This window comes from Haemaphysalis longicornis, unplaced genomic scaffold, assembly GCF_048455015.1.
Source record: "Haemaphysalis longicornis isolate Haplotype H1 unplaced genomic scaffold, Haemaphysalis longicornis Haplotype H1 scaffold_7, whole genome shotgun sequence".
In the NCBI taxonomy this organism is placed as follows: domain Eukaryota; kingdom Metazoa; phylum Arthropoda; class Arachnida; order Ixodida; family Ixodidae; genus Haemaphysalis; species Haemaphysalis longicornis.
Window position 1 is genome coordinate 16,943,360 of NW_027526422.1, and position 21,654 is coordinate 16,965,013.

Sequence of the window (21,654 nt, forward strand, 5' to 3'; positions counted from 1 at the left end):
TTTCTTTTTTTTTTTTTTGCTGTTTTGCTTTCTGAGATTACTGTAACTATCTTTACTTTGTTGTTTCTTTCATGCATACAGTTTTGTGTGTTGTGTTGTCTTGATTTTAGTTTGTTTTTATGTACGATTTGTATATGGTGTACCAGTACCAAGACCCTAGGGTTGTTCCTGGGCACCGAAAATAAAGGTTGATTGATTGATTGATTGATTGATTATTATTATTATTATTATCGAAGAGCAGTCCGAGGTCTTTGATCTAGAGTCGACGAGATCAAAGACCTCGGACTGCTCTTCGACAGCGCCTTAACTTTCTCGCCTCATGTCACTCAACTGACTCGGCGGGCGCTCCGCTCGCTTGGTGCTGTGTGTAGGTTTTCAAGAGACTTCCAGTCTCCTCATTCGTTCCTAAAACTTTTTATGGCACTTTGTATTCCTCAACTTGAATATGCCTCTGTCATTTGGAATGGAACCTGCACATCTAATTGTCAACGTGTAGAGCGTGTACAAACCAAATTTTTATCCATATTTATGCATCGTTTTCCCTCTGAGCCTCTCCCGATAACTGTCTCTTTAAGTTACCGGCGAACCCGTTCAGATCTTGTTTTCTTATATAAACTGCTTCATGGTACAATTTCATGCCCGGAACTGCTTGCAGCAATCGGGTTTCGTGTTCCGAAAAAAGCAACAAGGCTTAACCACGCTTTCCACACAGCTGCTCAACTTAGCAGATGTTCTCCTCTTGATAGACTGCAACGCCTATATAACCTTCACTCAGGGGAACTTGATATTTTTTGCCGTCCCCTTGGGGGGTTTTTGTCCGGGCTGTTAGCCGTGGCGCACTAACTTCATTTCGACAGTTCTCGTGTTCTTCCGTTATTTTCCGCATGTGTATGTTGTTTTCACAGAGTCTGTTCTCATTTGTTCATTTATGTTGTTCATATATGTTCATATATGTTAGTGTTCATATGTTGTTCATATGTTGTTCATATGTTCATATATGTTAGTGCTGCGGGCGTAATCGTTGTATGTACTATGCTATACCTGTGTAGTCAACTCTTCATACATCTGTTTAAGTGGCCCGGGCGAACCAAATGTTATAGAAACAAATATGTTTCTATAACTTATCAGTTTATGTGAATAGTTACAAACATTTCCTGTACTTTGTTTCATACGTTTTTGTGTAATTGATGCTTCAGCCGATTGCTATGGTCATTGTACGCTGTGTTTGTGCAATGTACAATAACTTCGTATAATGTAGTTTGGATGCCACTTTTAATTTTTTCTCTGTGGTATTTCATTCACCCACATTTTTTCCTGGTTTTATATGTGTCAGCCGCTGATGTATTTCAATGCGGCATTTTTTCTTTTTTTTTTTCTCAGTGCGCCAGCACCAAGGCTTCGGCTGTTCCTGGGCACTATAATAAAGGTTGATTGATTGATTGATTGATTATTATTATTATTATTATTGCAGTCAAAAACATCCTTCTTCCAGAACAACACGGTTTTTTATCTGGCCGTTCAACTACTACAAATCTTGTGTCTTTTATGTCCTTTGCCTCGGAAGCTGTGCATGGGCGGGGTCAGCTCGATACCGTGTACTGTGACCTCAGCAAAGCGTTTGACGTAGTTGACCATTCCTTGCTTCTGCATAAAATGTCTACTTATAACATTCCTGTTTGCTTCGTGGAGTTACTCAGCAGCTATCTTAATAATAGGTCATGTTTTGTCTCTGTTAATGATAAAGAATCTGCTGCCTACTATGCTTCCAGTGGTGTGCCTCAGGGATCTGTTCTGGGGCCCCTTTTGTTTTCTTTGTTTGTTAATGACGTCTCAGCCTCTAAAATCACTCTTGTTTTCTGTTATATGCTGATGACATCAAAATATTTAAAGAAGTTACTAGCGCTGAAGATTGCATAGCTCTTCAATCTGATGTGGATGCTTTTAGCAACTGGTGCTCCGCGAACAAACTTGCTCTTAGTGGCACTAAAACGAAGGTTATGTCCTACACTCGTAAAACAAACCCCATACTTTATCCGTACGTTGTGAAAAGTGTGCCACTACCGCGTGTGTGTAAAATATCTGACCTTGGAGTGGTATTTGACAGTGCGCTAAACTTTTCTGCTCATGTGGATTCTATTTCTAAGCGCGCCCTTCGCCGCTTGGGGTTTGTCTGTCGAATATCAAGAGAATTCAGCAACCCTGTCTCACTACTAAAGCTTTATTTGTCTGTTGTCCGCCCTATTTTAGAATATGCCTCTGTTGTTTGGAACGGCACGTGCCAGTCGAACAGTAATATACTTGACAAAGTGCAAAATAAGTTCATATCTATCCACAAACATCGTTTCTCCCGCCACAGAGGCAATGGTTCAGACTTTTTTACTTCTAATCCTCTCCCAAGTTTGAAGTCCAGACGAACCAATGCTGACCTAATTTTTTTATTTAAACTTGTACACGGGATTATTTCTTGTTCGGAGTTGCTTGCAAATGTAAATCTTAGAGTACCGTCGAAACTTACCCGTAAGTCTCCTATACTTCGTACCCGTAAGACATGCAATAGACACTGCCCATTGTACCGCCTTCAAGAAACATACAATCTCTACTCCCATAATATTGACCTGTTTCATACACCCCTTCGGTCTTACATGTGCGACCTTCTGACTTCTGTCTCTCCCCGACTTGGTTCCGACCAGTTTTAATTCTATTTTCATTGCCCTATTTTCGTTTATGTTGCTCGCCTTTGTTACTGTTCCTACTCATATATATCTATATCTGCCCGTCTGTATTGTCAAATTTTTATGACACTGTGTTTTATCGTTTCGCGATTGTTCAAACTTTAGTGTGCCGAAATCATTGATTTTGTTAAATGACCTTTATTCTTCATTATAGTTTTTTTCTTCGCTTGTATTTTGTTGTTCTTCTCACGCGTGGATGTATTTGTGTCGTCGTCTGTCTTTTTCTTAAGTGCGCCAGCACAAAGGCTACGGCTGTACCTGGGCACTATAATAAAGAGATTGATTGATTGATTGATTGATTGATTGATTATTATTATTATTATAATAATAATCGGATTGGCTAATAAACGGATTGGCCGCGTGATGGCGCCCAGTAAGGACAAGTGCCTCCTCTGCTGCCTCGCTTTCTTCGGCAGGCAGGAGTTTTTTCGATGTTCTGCGTGTAAACGCCGTGCGCACGGAAAGTGCATTGTTCTTCCGGACGAGGAACTGCAGCGTTTGACCTCCGGTGAGCAGCCGTTCGTCTGTAATCTGTGTGTGGCCGCGGCGTCACCCGCTAGGCCTAGCGACCCCGGTGACCAAACCAGCGAAGACGGTGAGCCAGCGAACATCCCGGCCAAACGAGTGGCGTCCCCTGTCGGAGCATGCTTCAACCCTTCGGCGGACCTACGCGCAGAGGTAGCTGCTTTGAAGAATCTCCTGTCCGAAGCCTGCGACAGCCTCTCTTTTCTTGGGGATGTTGTCACCGAGCTGCGGGAGGAGAACCGGCTTCTGCGGCGGGATAATGTGGCTGGGCTTGCCCATCAGGCTGCAATCGTCGCGTCCCTGCGTGAGGAGGTTCGCTGCCTGCGAGGGGAGCTCGCCCGTCCGCCGCCTTCCCCGAAGCCTGCTAGCCGTTCCACGCTACCGGTGACGTCACCCCACTCCGGTCTCCCCATGAGGTCGTCGTTCGCCGCAGCTGCCGCCGGTGCAGCGGGCGAAGGCGGCCCTCTCCTGTCCTCGACGAAAGCTTCGGCATTCTTAGAACGCTCCAGCGGTCAACCAGGTGCGGTGTTGAGTGATTTGAGTTCCCCATCGGACTGCCCCTTGCCTCCGCCTCTACAGTCCGACACTGCGAGTAATGACCCGCCGGTGAACTTAGTGAAGAAAAGAAGCCCTCCTCGCGTTGGTGCATCGGAAACTTCTGAGTTGGTTGTGGTGCGCCGACCGCCGAGCTCCAGGGCCATCTTTGTCTCGAAGTTGTCGGCTAACACGACATCTGGGCAACTGTTGGCCCACTTGTCGAATGTGCAAGTCAAGCCATTGTCGTGCAAACGCCTTAAAACCAAGCATGACTCCTATTCTTCTTTTTGTGTAACTGTTGACGCAGAGTGTTTCAGGCGCCTGTGCGACCCGTCTATGTGGCCAAAGGGCTGCCTCTTTAAGCCGTTCCAAGGCAAGCTCCACCCTGGCATGGTGCACAGCTGTGAAACTTCTGAGAATGACCAGTAAGAACGACACTCTCGACATCTATTATCAAAATGCTCGGGGTCTACGTACTAAGTCCTCCGAATTTCTTAGAAATGTTGTGTGCTCCAAATTTTCTGCTATTGTTATTACTGAAACTTGGCTTTGCGATGATATCTCATCTTCCGACTATTTTCCTCCGACCTATGAAATTTTTAGAAGTGACAGAAAGTTAACAGGGCCTAAGCAAAAGGGTGGCGGTGTTCTCATTGCCATCGATCGCTCAGTGCAATGCGTGCGGCGTGCAGACCTCGAGACTGAGGAATCAGTCTGGCTTGAGGTAGGCCTCAAGAGGGGCGAGAAGCTGCTCATCGGTGCATTCTATATAACCCCGGATATCTTACCTGCTGAATATAATCTCAAGCTCACATCTATTGAAAATGTTTCCAATTCACACTCCAACCATAAGCTAATTATACTTGGGGACTTCAACACCCCAGGTATTCACTGGAACAGTCTTTCATTTCAGCATAAAAACCATTACGCAGCGCAGAAATGCACCATGTTATTAGATTTTCAATCATTCACCTCCTTGCAGCAGTTCTGCCACATAGAAAACTTCTGTGGTAATGTCCTAGATGTGTGCTTCTCGAACTTGAAAAACGTACAAGTGTGTGCCTCCGAAATATCTCTTGTACGCCCCGACAAGTTTCACCCCCCTCTTATTGTCTCTATCTCTGTCGCTGCCCAGCATTGCTATGGTGGTGTTGACGATTGTGCAGTCCCGCGATATGCTTTCAAGCGTGGAGATTATGTTGGGCTCTATCACTTTTATTCATCTGCTGAATGGTCTAGTGTTTTTGATGTCAATGATGTTGACGAACAGGTTCGACGTTTTACCGAAATTGTCAGGAGTGGCATGGAAAAGTACATCCCTTTTTATAAGCCTGATCATTCCAAATTTCCCCACTGGTTCTCTAAAGAACTTCGAAGTTCGCTTAAACTTAAGGACAGTGCCCACAAAAAGGCCAAGCGGTCTGGGCTTGACAAGTGGAAAGCGGATTTTAGTCGGTATCGCTCACTTTGTAAAAGCCTCTACCGGCGTGACCACCAGCTCTATATAGAGTCGTTAGAGGCTTCTGCGTCTCAGAAACCGGCTGACTTCTGGAGGTATGTACGCGGCCGTTCTAAGGCGTCTAAAGAACACATTAGTCTGATTAATTCCGATGGGGAACAGGTTGAGGATGTCGCCACGAGCTTTGCTCAGTACTTTCATTCTGTCTTTCAACTGCCAGATGGTCCCGACGAACGCCTATCGTTTAATAATATGTCTAATTTTAGTACACTTATGTTCGATGAAAAACTTGTCAATGATAGCCTTAAACGGATGAAACCGTCATTTTCCTGTGGTGCAGACGGAATTCCAGCAGCCCTCATGAAGGCTTACGGCAACATTTTTGTGCCTGTCTTAACTTCCGTTTATAATAACTGTTTGCTTTTCGGTAAATTTCCTCGTGCATGGAAGATTGCTCGAATTTTTCCAATATTTAAGTCTGGTGATAAGTCAGCCGTTACCAACTATCGCCCAATCTCACTCCTTTGTGTCGCCTCAAAACTCTTTGAGTCAGCTCTGCACAACATTCTTGCTGCCTGCGTCAAGAACGTTCTGATACCAAATCAGCACGGCTTTTTCTCGGGTCGATCGACGGTTACAAATCTTGCAAGCTTCATGACTCAGGCTTCGGCTGCTGTTTGTGAAAACGGCCAGTTGGATGTAATTTATTTTGACCTCAGTCAGGCGTTTGATGTAGTGAACCATAAATTATTAATTAACAAGCTTACTATCTCCGGTGTTGATGCAAGTCTTGTTGCCTTGTTGTCCAACTATCTCCTTGACCGGTCCTTTTACGTAGATGTAAACTTCAAAAGGTCTAGTGTTTACACTGCAACGAGTGGTGTACCTCAGGGTTCTGTGCTGGGTCCACTATTGTTTTCTATCTTTATCAATGATGTGTCAACAGTGTTAACAAAATCTTCATTTCTTCTCTATGCTGATGATGTCAAACTATTTAGGCACATTAGCAGTTTTCAGGACTGCTGTGCCTTGCAGAGGGATGTGTCGGAATTATCGGTCTGGTGCAGCAAAAACTGTCTAATTTTAAATCCAGCTAAAACAAAGGTTGTCACGTACAGCCGGAAAACCCATCGTCTACTGTTTTCCTACAGTATAGCGGGAGCTCCGTTGCAAAGGGTTGAGGAGATTAGGGACCTCGGGGTTCTTTTCGACAGTACCCTCTCTTTTTCTTCTCATATTAGGCTCATCACCCGGCGAGCACTCCGAAGTCTTGGAAATGTGTGTCGGATTACAAAGGAATTCTCTTCTCCAGATCCATTTCTAATGCTATACAATGCAATATGTATCCCCCAGTTAGAATATGCTTCTGTTGCCTGGAACGGCATCTCCAAATCTAGTAGTGAATTAATAGAACGTGTGCAGAAGAAGTTTTTATCCATACTTAAGCACCGTCATCACAATCACAGTTCGGGTCCTGATTCTGACTTACCCATAGTTCCTTCCATTCCTTCGTTGACCTGCAGACGTATGCGTGCAGACCTTACATTTCTTCACAAAATTGTTCATGGTGACCTTTCTTGCGCAGACCTGCTTAACTGTTTAGAGTTTAGTGTTCCACAGAGGCCCACCAGGTCGCATCGCCCTTTCTTGACCGCTGCGCGCAACTCCAATCATTCTCCTGTGCGCAGAATACAGAATTGCTACAACCGCTTCTCTGAACGCCTTGACATCTTTCAAAGCTCCTTTACAATTTACCGTACTGCTTTGTTGAACACAGTATGTTAAACATCTATAATATATCTGGCGTTCGTTTTTCTTTTTTTTATTGCTGAAATTTGGTTTCTCTGTGGTTCTGTTTAACCACTATAGTTGCCTGTTTTTGAAACTGTTTACTTATCATGGTTGTCTTATCATTTGACTCTATACTTTGTCATTGTTCTTGTCGTCTTACTGTTAAACTTTGTTCTCTGCTTGTTGTGTATTCATTACAATAAGCTCAAAGGCATCTTCTTTTTCTTTTTTACCTGTACCCAGGCTCCGCCTGTGCTTTATTTCTGTAATTTTCGCTACTTCAATTTGTGTGTGTTGTCGCTTGTTTATTTCTTTCAATATGTTTCTTGTATTTTGTTTTCATGTAACTATCCGTGCGCCAGCACCCAGGCCTCTGGCTGTTCCTGGGCACGTAAATAAACATGATTGATTGATTGATTGATTGATTATTATTATTATTATTATTATTATTATTATTATTATTATTATTATTATTATTATTATTATTATTATTATTATTATTATTATTATTATTATTATTATTGTCTCCTATAGTAGAAAAACTCAACAGCTGCAATACTCTTATAAAATTGCAAGCACTGCATTGCCGAGGGTGACTGAAATTCGAGACTTGGGAGTACTATTTGATACTTCTCTGACTTTCTCTTCCCACGTTACACAAATTACCCGTCGCTCTCTTCGATGTCTGGGTGCTGTTTGCAGGTATTCTAGAGAGTTTAAAGGTCCTCTTCCTTTTTTAAAGTTGTATTCGGCTCTCTGCCTACCTCTTCTCGAATACGGCTCTGTTGTTTGGAATGGAACTTGCAAGTCCAATAGTGACCGTATCGAGAGAGTTCAAAATAAGTTCCTCTTTATCTTTAAGCACCGCTTCCGTCATGTGCTAGAAGACGCTAATGGCAGTGTGCCTTTTCTGGAAAGTCTTCCTTCTCTTCGGTGTCGACGAATGCGAGCTGATATTATCTTTCTTTATAAACTTCTTCATGGGGATATTTTGTGTGACGACTTGGTTACACTTATCAATGTCAACTTGCCGAACAAACTTTTCCGAACGTTTCGAACTTTTAGAACAGATGCTTTAAGTAGAAGACGCTCGTCCATCTGCAGAATACAATGTGCATATAATGAATATTCTGATCGTCTTGATATATTTCAGAGCTCTTTTTCTTTGTTCTCAAACGACTTGAAAACTGTTGTAGCTTAAGTGCCTTTAGTCATTGCAAATTTATGTGCTGTATTTATTTTAGGCAAATCATGTTCTTGTTTGTTTGTTTTTCACATTTCCTGGTTTTGCGTTGCTTGAATTTCTGTAGGTTTGAGTGCCAGTGCTTGTAATGCTGAACTTCTTTCAAAGTTGAAACTTCCGAACATTTTGTTATAAAACCTTCGTGTTTTGCGTATAACTTTCTCTGTCATGTTCAGTGAGTATTTCCTGTTTTTCACGTGCCTTGAACATTTCGCTGTCCGAGTGTCATGGCTTGCAACGCTAGGTCTCCTGTTTCTTTTCTTTTCTTATTTTTTTTTTTGCTGTTTTGCTTTCTGAGATTACTGTAAATATCTTTACTTTATTGTTTCTTTCATGCATACGGTTTTGTGTGTTGTGTTGTCTTGATTTTAGTTTGTTTTTATGTGCGATTTGTATATGGTGTACCAGTACCAAGACCCTAGGGTTGTTCCTGGGCACCGAAAATAAAGGTTGATTGATTGATTGATTGATTGATTGATTATTATTATTAAACCCCAGTAAAACAGAGAGCATCGATATGGCGTCCCAACCGGCTTAACGCCTCAAGGCCTGTCTTGTTTGGTTCTTGCTCGCTAATTCATCCTACCTCCGATGGAGGAAAACTCTACGATGCCCCCGTAGATTCATGTAGCTGCATTTGTGTTTTGCCGACACCCTGATCCTCATTCCTCGTGGCACGTGGCTTCCTCCGACGTTGTTCCCTTCGTCTTGAGCGCGTTCGCTTACGTTTATCTCCCTCCTTTCTTGCCTTTTTCTCTTTTTTTCCGGCTGCTGCCTGCCGCGCTAGAACCCCTCTCGAGAAACAACTCTCTCCGCGCGCGCCGTTTCTCCCTCGCGAGCTTTCGGTTTCCTCCGGTCGAAGGAATGAGAGAGAGGGATGGAGGGGAAAACGAAACCGATTCCCTGGGTTTCGCCTCTGCTCTTTCCTTCCGCCCTCACCCTCTCCTGTCCTGCGTTTCTTTACGGGAGTGAGAGAGGGCGCGAACGAACCCGCGAGTGCGTGCAGACGACGACATAATTTCGCTTCCGACGCCAGCACCGGAGCGGGCCCGTAGAGCGACCACTCGATAGCCAGTAACATTTCTCGCTGTGGCATCGACCCCCGAGTGACACCAGCCGCCCCGGCGTCTTTGGTGGAGTACCAGTGTGTGGTCACTTCTGTAGTTCTCGGCGAATTAATCGCCCACAGGTGACTCCGGAAGGAGCGTCGCGAGTGCGGTCAGCTAGCCTGCGAGCGCAGCCTGGTCCCAATAGCGCCGCAGGAACGGGAAGAGGTCCGCGCAACGAGGCGGCCGAGAAAGGGGCCACCTGGAAGCGACGGCCACCGAACCGGCAGCGTCGGCGTGAGTTCGCAAGCATCGAACTGCCGAGGCGCGACCAAGATCCGGAGGGCCATTCAGTGTCCGCGGGGTGTGCGGCGAGCCGCCGTTTGAGGTCTCAGACCGCGACTCGGACCCCACCGTAGCGAAGCACAGCGTTCGACATGAGCGGCCACGTGGGAGATCTGAGCCCCAAGCAGGAGCAAGCGCTCAAGCAGGTAGGAACGAGCAATTTGTTGCCTCGAGCCTTCGCAGCTGGCTGCGTTCTCCCCCTATTCTCTTTTTTTTTTCTTGGGTGAATTATGTGAGGTCAATTTACCGTACCAATAATAACTCGCGTACAGGTACGATTCGGGCTCCACAGAACTGTTTGAGGCCCTGCGATTGTGACATCAATACTGTAAAAAACGTCAATTGCAGTACAAGTAACTTCTGTTAGCACAGGATATAAATTAACCACAGCTACATCAAAATAATGGTAGGATTTGAGAGCAGGTCACTAGAGGCAATACTTGGCTGATAAGTCACCCATGCGTGCGCAACAGCATTGGTTGACCTGTGAAAACAATGGTCGGGGTGGCACTGAAACTCAAATAAATGACTGCCGGATCGTTGCCGCGTTATACCATAATATCTGCTTATTGTTTCATTTTGTCTTTCCTTTCTTTTGAAGACGTACGAGCGTGTGCTTACCTGAGTAAGCAATTCATGTTGCGACGAACCATAATCGGCGAAAAATTACCTGAAAATGAGCGTTACCTCCTCTCCCCGTTACATCAAATAGAAGGTGCTTTCTTTTGTGTTGTTTATATATACACGCTTCAGATCGCACTCTACCAAAAACAAACCCGCCGCGTTGGCTCAGGGGCTAATGCGTTCTGCTGCTGAGCACGAGGATGCAGGTTCGATTCCCGGCCGCGGCGGCCGCTTTTATGATAGTGGCGAAAAGCAAAAACGCCCGTGTGTACAAGATTTCGGCGCCTGTTAAAGATCCCCAGGTGCTCAAAATTAATCCAGAGCCCTCCACTACAGTGCGCCTCATCGCCTGCGTTGCGTCGGCGAGTTAAACCCTACAATCAATTCACCAAAAACAAATGGCAATATTGTACACGATCTGTTGTACTTACCACTAATAATATTTTTAGCTGTCGGTTTAAATTCAGCTTCGTAAACGAAATGGAAAGAAATTACATGAGTGCAACCAAGAAAACTTGTTTAGGCTGCCGCTCGAATTGCCTTGTCTTACATTAAGGGGTAGAAAACCGACAAAATGATATGGGAGCGAGGTTTTAAGCAAGAGGATCAGATAACGCCAAGAGAAAGACGAGACGAATATGCATTCCGTTCCAAAGGACACGCTATATATGCAGCGAAGTCAACAACACGATAGCGTCGAAAGCCTTCATGGCGCCCGCGATCGCGTTTCCACTCTCAAAGCTGAGGGTGAGTTGGCAAAATTGCAGCACCTCATTGGCGAGAGTTCGGCTGGACTGTTCCTCCTCCTCGCCACGACTTTTCCTCCGTTTTAATCTCCTATAAGGGTGAAAGGAACGCCGCCTTGAGCTCCGCGAATCGTGTGCACGCTAAAGATGTAAATCTAGCGGCTGGATGACCTTCGATGTACGCGATAGGTAGTGGTACAACGGAGGCACTGTTGTGGACGTTGATGAAAAAGAAAAATAGGTTACTCGTCCCCGTCAAATGAAATCAACGCGCTATGGTCCTACTTCGCCCGCGAATGAAAGTAATGTGTCACCGTTACGAAAACGTTACGCACATTGCTCTGTCGTTATTATTTCTTTCTCTTATGATTTAAACGCGCCAGAACTAAACCCGTGTACTGCGTACACGATCAAACAATATTTTGAAGCTGAATAGGTACCACCAAAACACCATTGCGTGTGTGGGCATGCTTCACGACAGCTTCGATTAGTGGACCTTTATGCTGGAGCCAGTTGGCGATGAGGTCCCAAGATGTGCAGCTCTATAAACACATCGGACGACTAACATTTAAGAGACGGTTCTTACTTTCGCTACTAACAGGTTTTCTTGATCGGTGGTGAACGAAGACGCCGCTGGTGTGCGTTTTAAAGCGAAGCTTTCTCACTGAGGACGTATGTCTCGTCGAAAACCTACTGCAGGAAAGCCAACTTTCTCTGTCAATGATGATGATAACGAGTGAGGTGAAGCAAAATTTGAACGCTTCCCGTGGTCGGAATCGAACCTGTGTCCCCTGCGCTAGGAGGAGGAGGAAACAACTTTATTGGGAAAACACCTGCTGCGGGGACGCGGCCTAGGACGTCGTGATAGCTGGGCCCCTGTCAAGGCTTACTTGCGCGTCCTCTGTTGGAGGAGCACTTTCAGGCCGTTGACGGTTCAGGGCAGCCACCACCAGCTGGACGGCCTGGAGTTGTGAGTTGTAATTGACATCTCTCGCTGCTGCTGTAAGCTGCGGCGGGAGCGTGGTGCCTTTCGCTTCTTCTGGATGAGTTCGGCAGTCCCATAAGACATGGGCCTCCGTGGCTCTGTCTCTATTACACAGTTTGCACAGATCACTGGTATACACTTCTTTAACAAGGAAAGAGTCAGTGGTATATAGACAATTGCAGACGAACTCTCTACTGACCCCAGTGATAGCTAAGCATATATGTCCCCTGCGCTAGGAAGCCGACGTCTATCCGATTACGCCATTCCGACACGGTCGAAGCAGTGTGGATTTGGAGAGGGGGTGCGTGGACGTGCAAAATTAGAAAAATCACGCACCCCTACGTCTAACGACGACGCATGTTCAACGCGAAGCCTTCATCGCGCGAAATCCAATGGAGAAGAGTCGAAGTCAAAGCCGCTGCGATAAAAAGTCCAAACTACGTACGCGTCAAAGTCAAAGCTCAAAGATGCCAAGTCCAAACCAACTGCGATCAAAAGTCCAAAATACGTACGAGTCAAAGTCAAAGATCAACGATGCAAAGCCCAAACCATTTGCGATCAAAAGTCCAAACTACGTACGAGTCAAAGTCAAAGCTCAAAGATGCTAAGTCCACACCAACTGCGATCAAAAGTCCAAACTCTGACGACAACCATGGAATCCGTCACGAGAAAGCTTCGCGTTCAACCATCGTCGTCGTTAGACGGAGTGGTGCGTCATTTTTTTGCTCCGCACCATGTGGTTTTTCACACCCTGGTACATACTTCATTGTCAAGTAGCACAACAGAAGGTTCTACTAAGCCGCAGTTCTGCTGTTAACCAATCCTACGTTACCAAAAAAAAAAAAGTAACGCGTGACTGGTAACGTGGTTACTTGTGACGCGTACTCAGCAGGAGCACAGATTAGCTGCGCAAGCCGAGTTCTGCCGCTGTGCACAAGCCAGCTTCCTGATCCTGAGTTCAGGAAGAGCTGAATCTATGTAGTGTGCGGTGCTGTTGTTTCGGGGCAGGCAGGAGGCGCCCACGTTTCGCGGAAGGGGGTCACAAATGCGTGACATTGCATCACGTCCTGTTTGTCAATGTTTAACAGCTTATTTGTTTGGTATGTCCGGCTTGGGGAGGGGCAGCCGCGTAACAAAAAAAAAATGGCCGCGTATCTGCTCACTTCTATGCAAATTCAGTCAAAAAACGAGTCTTCTGCCGCCTCTGCCACGTAAATGCCTAACTTCTCTCGCCCGCCCACCTGTGATGCTTTTCCCCTCCATTTCGACCTTCACACTACAAACACGGGGGAGGTTTGCTTAAGTGAATTCAAATTTGCCGCCTTCCACCGCTCGCGCGCCACCTATTGGAGCATTTTGTTTTTCGTGGACTTCTACCACTACCACAAGGTCCAGGCTCGCGCGAGCGCTTTTTGTGTTTCTGGGTCAAAGTACTGTTTTCAACGCGTATTCTTTACTGTCATCAATCACACATTTATTTTCAATTAAAAGACCACTGCGAGCACCAGCTGTGCATTGATGTTTTGCCTCAAATATATGTTTTTTTTTTGCTCAACAATGTTGATAATTGTGCATTGTATTTCCAGATTCAGTGATTCGGAAACGTTTTGGCTATACTTGGCTATACAAACTTCTCATTCAAGAATTTTTTCAACTTTTGGCAGGTAGCCCAAGAAAGACGATAGTTTTTCTTGGGCTACTCTCTTCATACCATCTCAGCCCACGTAAATTTAAAGACTATCGTTTTTAAATTTACGCGGGTTGAGATGGTACGAAGAGAGTTGAGCTTTGGGCGCTATGTGAGTACAACGTCGCCCCGTTAGCATTGGGATCGTCCGGCCATCGCACGCGCGAAAGGGGTGACGAGGAGCGATTAACCCGTGTAGATAGATATACGAGCTGAGTGGCCTTCTCCGAGCGCCAAATGCATGCTACTCCTGACTCCCTGCCGACTACAGCCCAGTTTTGAATCTGTCTTTTGAACACACTTCATCTGCTCCGAAACGCAACGGACTACGGTAGTTCATGATGTTATTAGATAAGCGCAAACGTGTAAGCTGGAAAAATTTTGTTCAGAATAGAAAATCGTATTAATTTGCTGCATTATACGTGAATAACGCAAGCCGGTATAGGGAATACGTGGCCGTCCAGGGTTTTATTTCTTCCCAAAATCAGCCTGAGTCCAGTGACTGTGATACGCTTAAAGGGCGACGTGCATACTGAGGGGAAGGCCGTCTAACCGCCTCAGCCACACAGCTCAAGCCCAGGTGTTTGAGCAAACTGTGGCGACCACTGGAAGAAAATTCTTGCCCTGGAATATGAGAAGAAGGAGAGACAGAGAGAGTGAACTTTGTTGCAGTTGCCGGTTAAATCCATCTCTCAAAAAGTTGTGCTTTTTAAAAACATTACTTCGCTACATGAAATCTCATGACTGTACCAGTTTGAACAAATCTAAGCTAGGGCACGTCGAAGCATATACCACACACAAGTAGTTGTTTAGTGGGAATAATAACGGATAGTATTGAGTAAAAGTTCTAATAATATGAAAACAAAGGAACGCAGCGGAAGCCCCATTAAGCTCGCCTAATTCATTCTCTCGTTGTTAGGACGGGTTGCCACAACCCATGGTAATAAGTACTGATAATGACTTTCTCCGTTCTCCTCGTCCGAGGAAATGTTAGTCGCTCTTCAAATTAAATTTACGATACTACTGTTCAACAATGCATAATGTAATATAGTAATAATGCTTGGACTAACAGCGGCCGTGACAAATAACAGCGCACGGCTATCACTTTCAGGGCTAATTATTCTGCATTGCTTCTGTAGCAGGAACAGGGCACGTTAAAAACGCTCTCTAGAGCTCTTTACTACAGCGCGTCTGATGGCCCATGATGCCACTTCTACACACAATTTTTTTTATTAATTTTTTGCTCTGCAAGAGTCCACTTCACTGCTGCATGATTGTGACCTTGACAGCCTTTCAAGTTTTCTTTTATGGAACAGATCCACAAATGCAGGGCAAGTAAACTGTCAAAGAATACAAAGCCGTGTTCAGTGTTTGGTGTACAGCATAGTATCTTGCGCCCGAGCTCAACAATCCAAGTTTGATAGGTTACTGTTTCGATATTCTCATGGGACGACATTTGGCGATAAGCGGTCGCAATAAAATCGCTTCCGCGAAAAGATGTCGCAGAGCCTATAATACTTAAACACATTGATTCGGTGGTAGCCGACTGGAGCGAAAAAACGTGCCGTGTTCAGCGCAACGAGCGTGACGGGCTGCCCAAGGGACGGGTACCCTTAGCCGAATATACACAGTGTGAACCAATTTCCGTAAAAGGTACGCGGAGACGAAGAGCTCGAAAACGCACAGTATTTACGTAACGCGGGTGGTTGAATCCGGTTTTACTCGCAGACACCGGGAGCGTGGTGGGCTGTTTTAGTCTCGTGGGCATTTTTTTTCGTGTTGTTGTACTTGGCCTATATCATGCGGAACAATATCTTCGCAGCATTTTTTTACCTACTCGTAATCAACGCCCTCTATTCCTTGTTTTCGAAGCCCTTCTGCTAGAGTAGCCTCAGACACTCGCAGTGTATACTTTTGCGGGCCGGAGTGCAGGAAATATTTTACAATGTCCTTTATCGCAAGACCTCCTAGGGGAAAGTACGCCTATAAAGAAAGGGAAGCCTGATAAGTCATTATAATGTGCAATTCCGTTAGTTACTTTCGGAAGCTTGTACTACCAATGTGTGCACCACTAGTCGTTGCCCTGTTAAAATTATCGAAACCAAACTACAACCTGCCGTTAAAACCTTGCCATGTTTACACGCATTGAAAACCCGTTACCTTCGCATGCGAACAAGAAGGAGCGTCGTGAAATGCGCCTTAGTCCGACCTCTATTAAACCGGGCTTTGTGACCTGACGAGAGAGAGAGAGAGAGAGAGAGAAAAACATCTTTATTTGCCCTTCTATAAAGGCTTCTGCATTGCTGGGGGAAGGAGCTGCTGTTACCAGTCGCCCCCAAGAACTGCCTCAATGTGTTGGAGGAGGGCCTCCCAGTGCTCCTCTTCTGTCAGTCGTAATGAGGAGGTATAAAACTGACGGGCGGTAATTCCAACTGATGCGGTGGGTTCCGGTGCCGGTTGTGGGATAGATCTCTGCTGCTGACGAACAGAATTCACTTCATTGCACCCCCCCCCCCCCTCATCCCCAGCCAGTGGCGATGACTATCGGCAAGGAGAACTGCGCCACCAATCTCCCAAATAAATCGACAAGCAATAGCCACACTAGCATGCTAATCACTCTAATTTCACAAGGACCTCCCCCTCGCAGGTGAGAAGCTGTTTCTGCGTTCAGTGCGGCACAGCTAAATTTCGCGTTTTGGGTCTCAAAAGTTAAAATAAATCCCCCCCAAATACGGGAGAACTTCAGTGTGTATTCGCCTCGAAGGAGTAACCCATGAACTTAGGCGTTGGGCAATTACGTAAGGCTTGCCTATAACAAGCTGCCAAACTGCAGCTGGCTTGGTGGTCGAGTGCAGTTCATGTGGAATTATTTCAAACCAAACGTGTGCAACAGTGAGGCTTCTTCCAAGCGTATTCCCCAATTGAATTAATGCTTTCTTTGCCGCATTCAGAAACCTTATGTTTCCGCGTAAAAAAATGGCTTCTGTTGCCCATCAACATTCTGTTTTTTTTTTTTTTTCCTATGCAGTCATTTAAAAAATCCATTGAGACAGAAAGCCGCGTTGGCGTCGAAAGCCACACAACGGCTCTTTGGGAAGCGATCCATAGCGCGAGCCGTTCCATAGTGCTAGCAGTAGCGAGTAGCGAACACGCAGTAGCGAGAGTGGCTGCCCACGACAGTACAACGCAGATGGAGTAAGGGAGCATAAGAACGCAGTCAAACGAGCGAACAGACAGGGAGCGAAGTCCACCATTGTCGTCAACTCTTCCATTACATGGCGGCGGGCACGAGGAGCGGCGTAACGCGTGGGAGACAGATCGAAGCCACTAGAAAGCGTTAGGGCAGATCGCAAAGCAAAGCGTCTCAAGCGACAAGATTACGAAGTCGTCCTACAACCCGAGGCAGAAACAAAGTGTCTCAGCCGCTCAACTGCACTTTTATGCTTTCGCATACACAACTTATAAAAAGTGCTTATACCTGAACTCGGACTTTTTTATACCAAGGGGGAAGGACTGCTGGTGGGGGAAGCTGGCTTCAGACACGATGCATTCACCGTTGCGATTATGTTGGCGCTCAGACGGTGCTTTTCATTTATTGTAATCACCTTGCATCTCAATGACCACGCTCGAGGGCTCACTCCCATCGGCGAGACGGAACACGATCGTAAAGTTAGAGCGCGGCCAAAACAACAGCCGTTATGGCGCGAATCATGCGCCGATATTGCCAGTCCGTAGGCTATAATAGCAACCATTGAGGATAAAGTGCGCAGAGAAGGTCGACAGTGGAAGGCCCTTCATGCTTCCCGGTATACGGGAAGCCCCGCTTGCGAATCCTTGGCGCGAGTGCAGGCGCGTGCGATCATGCGACACCTCCGAAATCGCAAGACCTTCGGATTACGTCATCGCAGGTGTCATTATCCCTTCGGCCGTCTAGATTCCGAAAACACCAGGCGGCGAGGTCTCGAGCGAGGGGCGACTTCTCAGTCATAACAGCGACCGCGAGCCGTGTTTTGGCCCCGGAAACACCCTGGACGTTCCGTCGCGCGAGCCAGCAGGCGCCTTGAATTTTCGCGCTCAAGTTTGTACGACTTACTTCCTTCCTCGTTCATTGGTGATGCGTGCGAGTTTTTTGCAGGTGAGGAGTAGACCTTGCCGCTATGCGCTAAACGTGAATGCACGTGTCTTGTACCGGCCAGCCTTGGCAAACGGGGATAAACTTCGGACGCTTGTTTGATCGCCGTGCCAGAAGCTTTTCTATTACTGTGTACTAGCAGCCAAAGTATGTCATGACTTAAGTCCCAGGGTTCTACCCAGCGACACATATATCTATCGACTGCAGCAAGGCCTCAATTTCGACCTCTCAGTTTCAACCAGTCTCGTGTAATTGGCGGGTCCTATAGCGTACTGGTTTACGTGGGGTTTCTTTGTCATTATTCTCGCGTAGTATGTTGATATTTTTCTCACGTGTTATCTTATTCACTTTTTCAACTTCGAAGGCGAACTCTACGCCGTCATTTAGACTCCCGACTTCCTCATGTTTGATTTCACGTCGAGCATTCCATCCAGGATTCCATCCATCCAGCATTCCATCCATCCAGGAAGTTGTCCAAGCTGCCAAAAAAAAAAAGAAACCCGACCCCCACCAACCGACTTGCCCATAAAATCCTACATCAGGTAGCCACCTTGAGCCGCAACAATACTGACATTTGACTGATCGCCCGGCCATGAGGAGCCCTCACCGGGGAATCAGGCAGCTCACACTAATGCACAGGAAAGCTTAAGATTAACTATGTCCGCTGCTTCTCCCTATGCGGCTACGCATTCTGCGGTTTCTTCACCACCAGCGATTCAAATCGTTAGGTACAAGGACACGAAAATCCACCTCAAAATGTTTACTCAGACCGGGTTTCTTGCGTCTCTTTTCGAACTCTGCGAACTGCAGAAGTTTTCTTCAATAAGTGCATCGCCATCGAAAGCTATAGCCGTGAAACTTTCAGACGATGGTACGCCCCCTATCTCGACACCTACATGCCCCGCTGTTTCCAAACCATGAAAGACGATCTCCACCCCCTCATCTGGTTCTGTACGAAATTCACACGATAGCACACATTCATCACACCCCCTACAAATGACCCCTGAGTTCCCATAAACCCTCACACTGTCGATACCCCTACCCTCGCACTCAGAGCGCAATTCTCGATGAACAGCGGTCTTGCGCGAGTAGTCCAGAAATACGAGCCTGCTCCCCTCGCCGGCCAATGCTCTGTGCTAGTTCCCTCTGCCTGTGCCGAGAACCTCTCCGTTTGAACAGCGTCAATACCTTTCACTGAATCAGGAATGTGTATACCTACATCGACGGAGCCACAAATCCAGCTTGTTGTCTTCAACCTCCCTTCCCCCCCCCCCCTTCCAGAGCCCCATTCCCGTCCAACCACTCCTCTCTCCAAATCGGCCTAGAGCCTCCCCTTTTAATACCCCTATTCGTCTTCCGCCTCCTTAACTTACTACTTGCCCATTCGCCTCTCTAGATCGTTCAGTATTTCTTTCGCATTTACTCCGCCCATTTCATTTCTGTTTTTTTTTTTTGAGGTGACATGCATCATCATCATCAACAACAACAACAACAACAACAGCCTATTTGTGTCCACTGCAGGACGAAGGCCTCCCCCACTGACCTCCCCCCCTTTCTGTCCTGTGCTGCCCGTGTCCATTCCTCGCCTCCGAATTTTCTTGTTTCATCTCTCCATCGAGTTAATGGCCGTCCTCTTCTTCTAGTCCCGTCTCGCGGTGTCCACTCTGTTGTCCTTGTGGTCCACCTGTTGTCCGTTCGTCGTACCACATGGCCAGCCCAAGTCCATTTCTTTTTCTTAACCTGAACTATGATATCATCTATCCGAGTTTGTTCCCTAATCCAGGTAGCTCGTTTTCTGTCCCTATGCATCATTCCTAGCATTATTCTCTCCATGCACGTTGAGAGGACCTAAGCTTGCTTTCTAATTGTTTAGTAAGTTGCCATGTTTCCGCTCCTTATGTCATCACCGGCAGGACGCATTGTTTGAGTACCTTTCTTTTTAGGGATAGAGGCATCTTACTTTTGATTATTTGCGAGTGCTTGTCGAATGCACCCCATCCCAGTCCTATCCTGCGCCTGATTTCTTTCTCGTGGTTTGGGTCCATATCTCGTCACATAATCCATCAATATATTTTCCGCATTCACTTCGCATGTACACTTGCGTCGCAGGGTGTTTGAATATAACTGCATTACGATGGTGATTTGGGCTACTTGCTGCATATTGTTTTGATTCAAAACAGCGCTAAAAGGCGAGGAGGGGGACGATAACACACGACGCTGACTAGCAGCTCGTGGTTTTATTCGGCGGCCTGCGAAGTATACAGAAGGGGAAGAGGGAAGGGAGGCGACAAGGAATTATGAATGGTCATCGCACGTGTATAGTTCGTGTGTTTTAAAGCAAAACTTCGTACCTCACCAACCAAGGGTGTACCGTCGCTACCGTAGGCGTCAACAGAAAACTCTCGCGAGCAAATAAAATAAATTATTGGCACCACCGGGAATCGAATCTGGACCAAATGGAGAAACGGAGCGAGATGCCGTTGTCTTACAAATTGAGCAACGAGCGCACGCGGAGACGGGGGAAACAGACGGTGTACTCACCGAGCACAGCTGCGGGTTTACCCCCTGCATTCTCGCTCAATGCCACGTGACAGCGTCACGCGACCTCTCGCGCCACTGTGCGCTCCATCCACGGTACGTGTAGTGGCCGTGTGCGCGCCAGTGGTCCGCCCATTTCGTCCACGAAGGGTTTGGACTCGTGTGCAACTCCGATACCAAACAACCGATTACCATCCGTGGAACGTAGATTGACTTAACGTTCACGAAGAATATCGCTGTGGTGAAAACGCAAAGTCTTAGTGTGTATCACACCGATTATAAGGCCGTTATGAACTTCGTGTTGAAGTGAAATAATAAGGAACGTGTTACAGGTACAGTGTAATGAATTATTAGCGCAAGCGGGCAGTAGTCACCCGTGTTAGTGGTTTATAAAGAATCGCTTCCCAACCACCTCCTCAGGTTGGGTTGGCCCGCACTTTTTTGTATTTTGCTTATTGTATTTACTTTTCCTATCATGATTGCTTCTCGCCTCCCTGTCCTCTTCTCCTTCGGTATATTTCGCAGGCCGAAGAATAAAACCACCAGTTGCTAGTCAGCGCCGTGTGTTGACGTCCCTCATTCCGTCTTTTAGCGCTGTTTCGAATTCATTTGTTTTTATATACTTATTGCCTTTCCTTCGCGCAGCATCTTCTGATCGTTTAAAGCCACTTCCTAAACCAAAAAAGCGTGCTTATCGACAATTACTTTTGATACGCGTTTCTAAGTCCCCACTTTAGAAAATTCCGACACGGCCGTATGTTCTTTCCTTTCGTCCAAACGCACGAAAAATGATCCACAATTGAAAAGCGCGTGCGCTCCCGCATGGCCCGATTTTCACTGGGGCAGGCTTTCAGCGATCCTGTAGGCCTATACTGGTGCAAAGAACATTCTCACTATACCAGTGAACGGTGCTACAAGCGCCTGATATTTTCCACCCCTACTAGACACCTGGGAAGTGATAATAGTTGCGAAGTCTCAGTTCTGCCTGGGGACATATTGTCTTGCTCGCAAGGCGAGCGTAGAATTCGCTGTATACGTGCGATGGCAGTCTGGGAGCTGAAAACGTATCGTTCCAGGTTACCGTACGTTGCCTTCCATATTACCCGCGAAACGTTGTGACAGAGACAAGGCAACTCACGCATTTTTGTGTTCATCGGGAGCTATGGGTGCCGCACACTTATATGTTGGTAGAAGGCTGTATTGTATACGCTTGTTACGAACGTCATGTCAATCAAGTAGCAAAAGCAGCAAATCAACTTTACGA

General features: G+C 46.3%; 1 protein-coding gene across 1 annotated transcript in view; it reads left to right on the plus strand.

Moving 5' to 3' along the window:
* Window positions 1–9,276: 9,276 nt before the first annotated feature.
* The window catches only part of LOC144144601 (SEC14-like protein 2), a 55,123-nt gene continuing 42,745 nt past the window's right edge, over window positions 9,277–21,654 (plus strand). Inside the window, exon 1 of the mRNA XM_077676108.1 lies at window positions 9,277–9,824. Coding sequence (XP_077532234.1) covers window positions 9,771–9,824 — 54 coding nt within the window. The 5' untranslated portion in view covers window positions 9,277–9,770. The remainder of the gene's footprint in view (window positions 9,825–21,654) is intronic.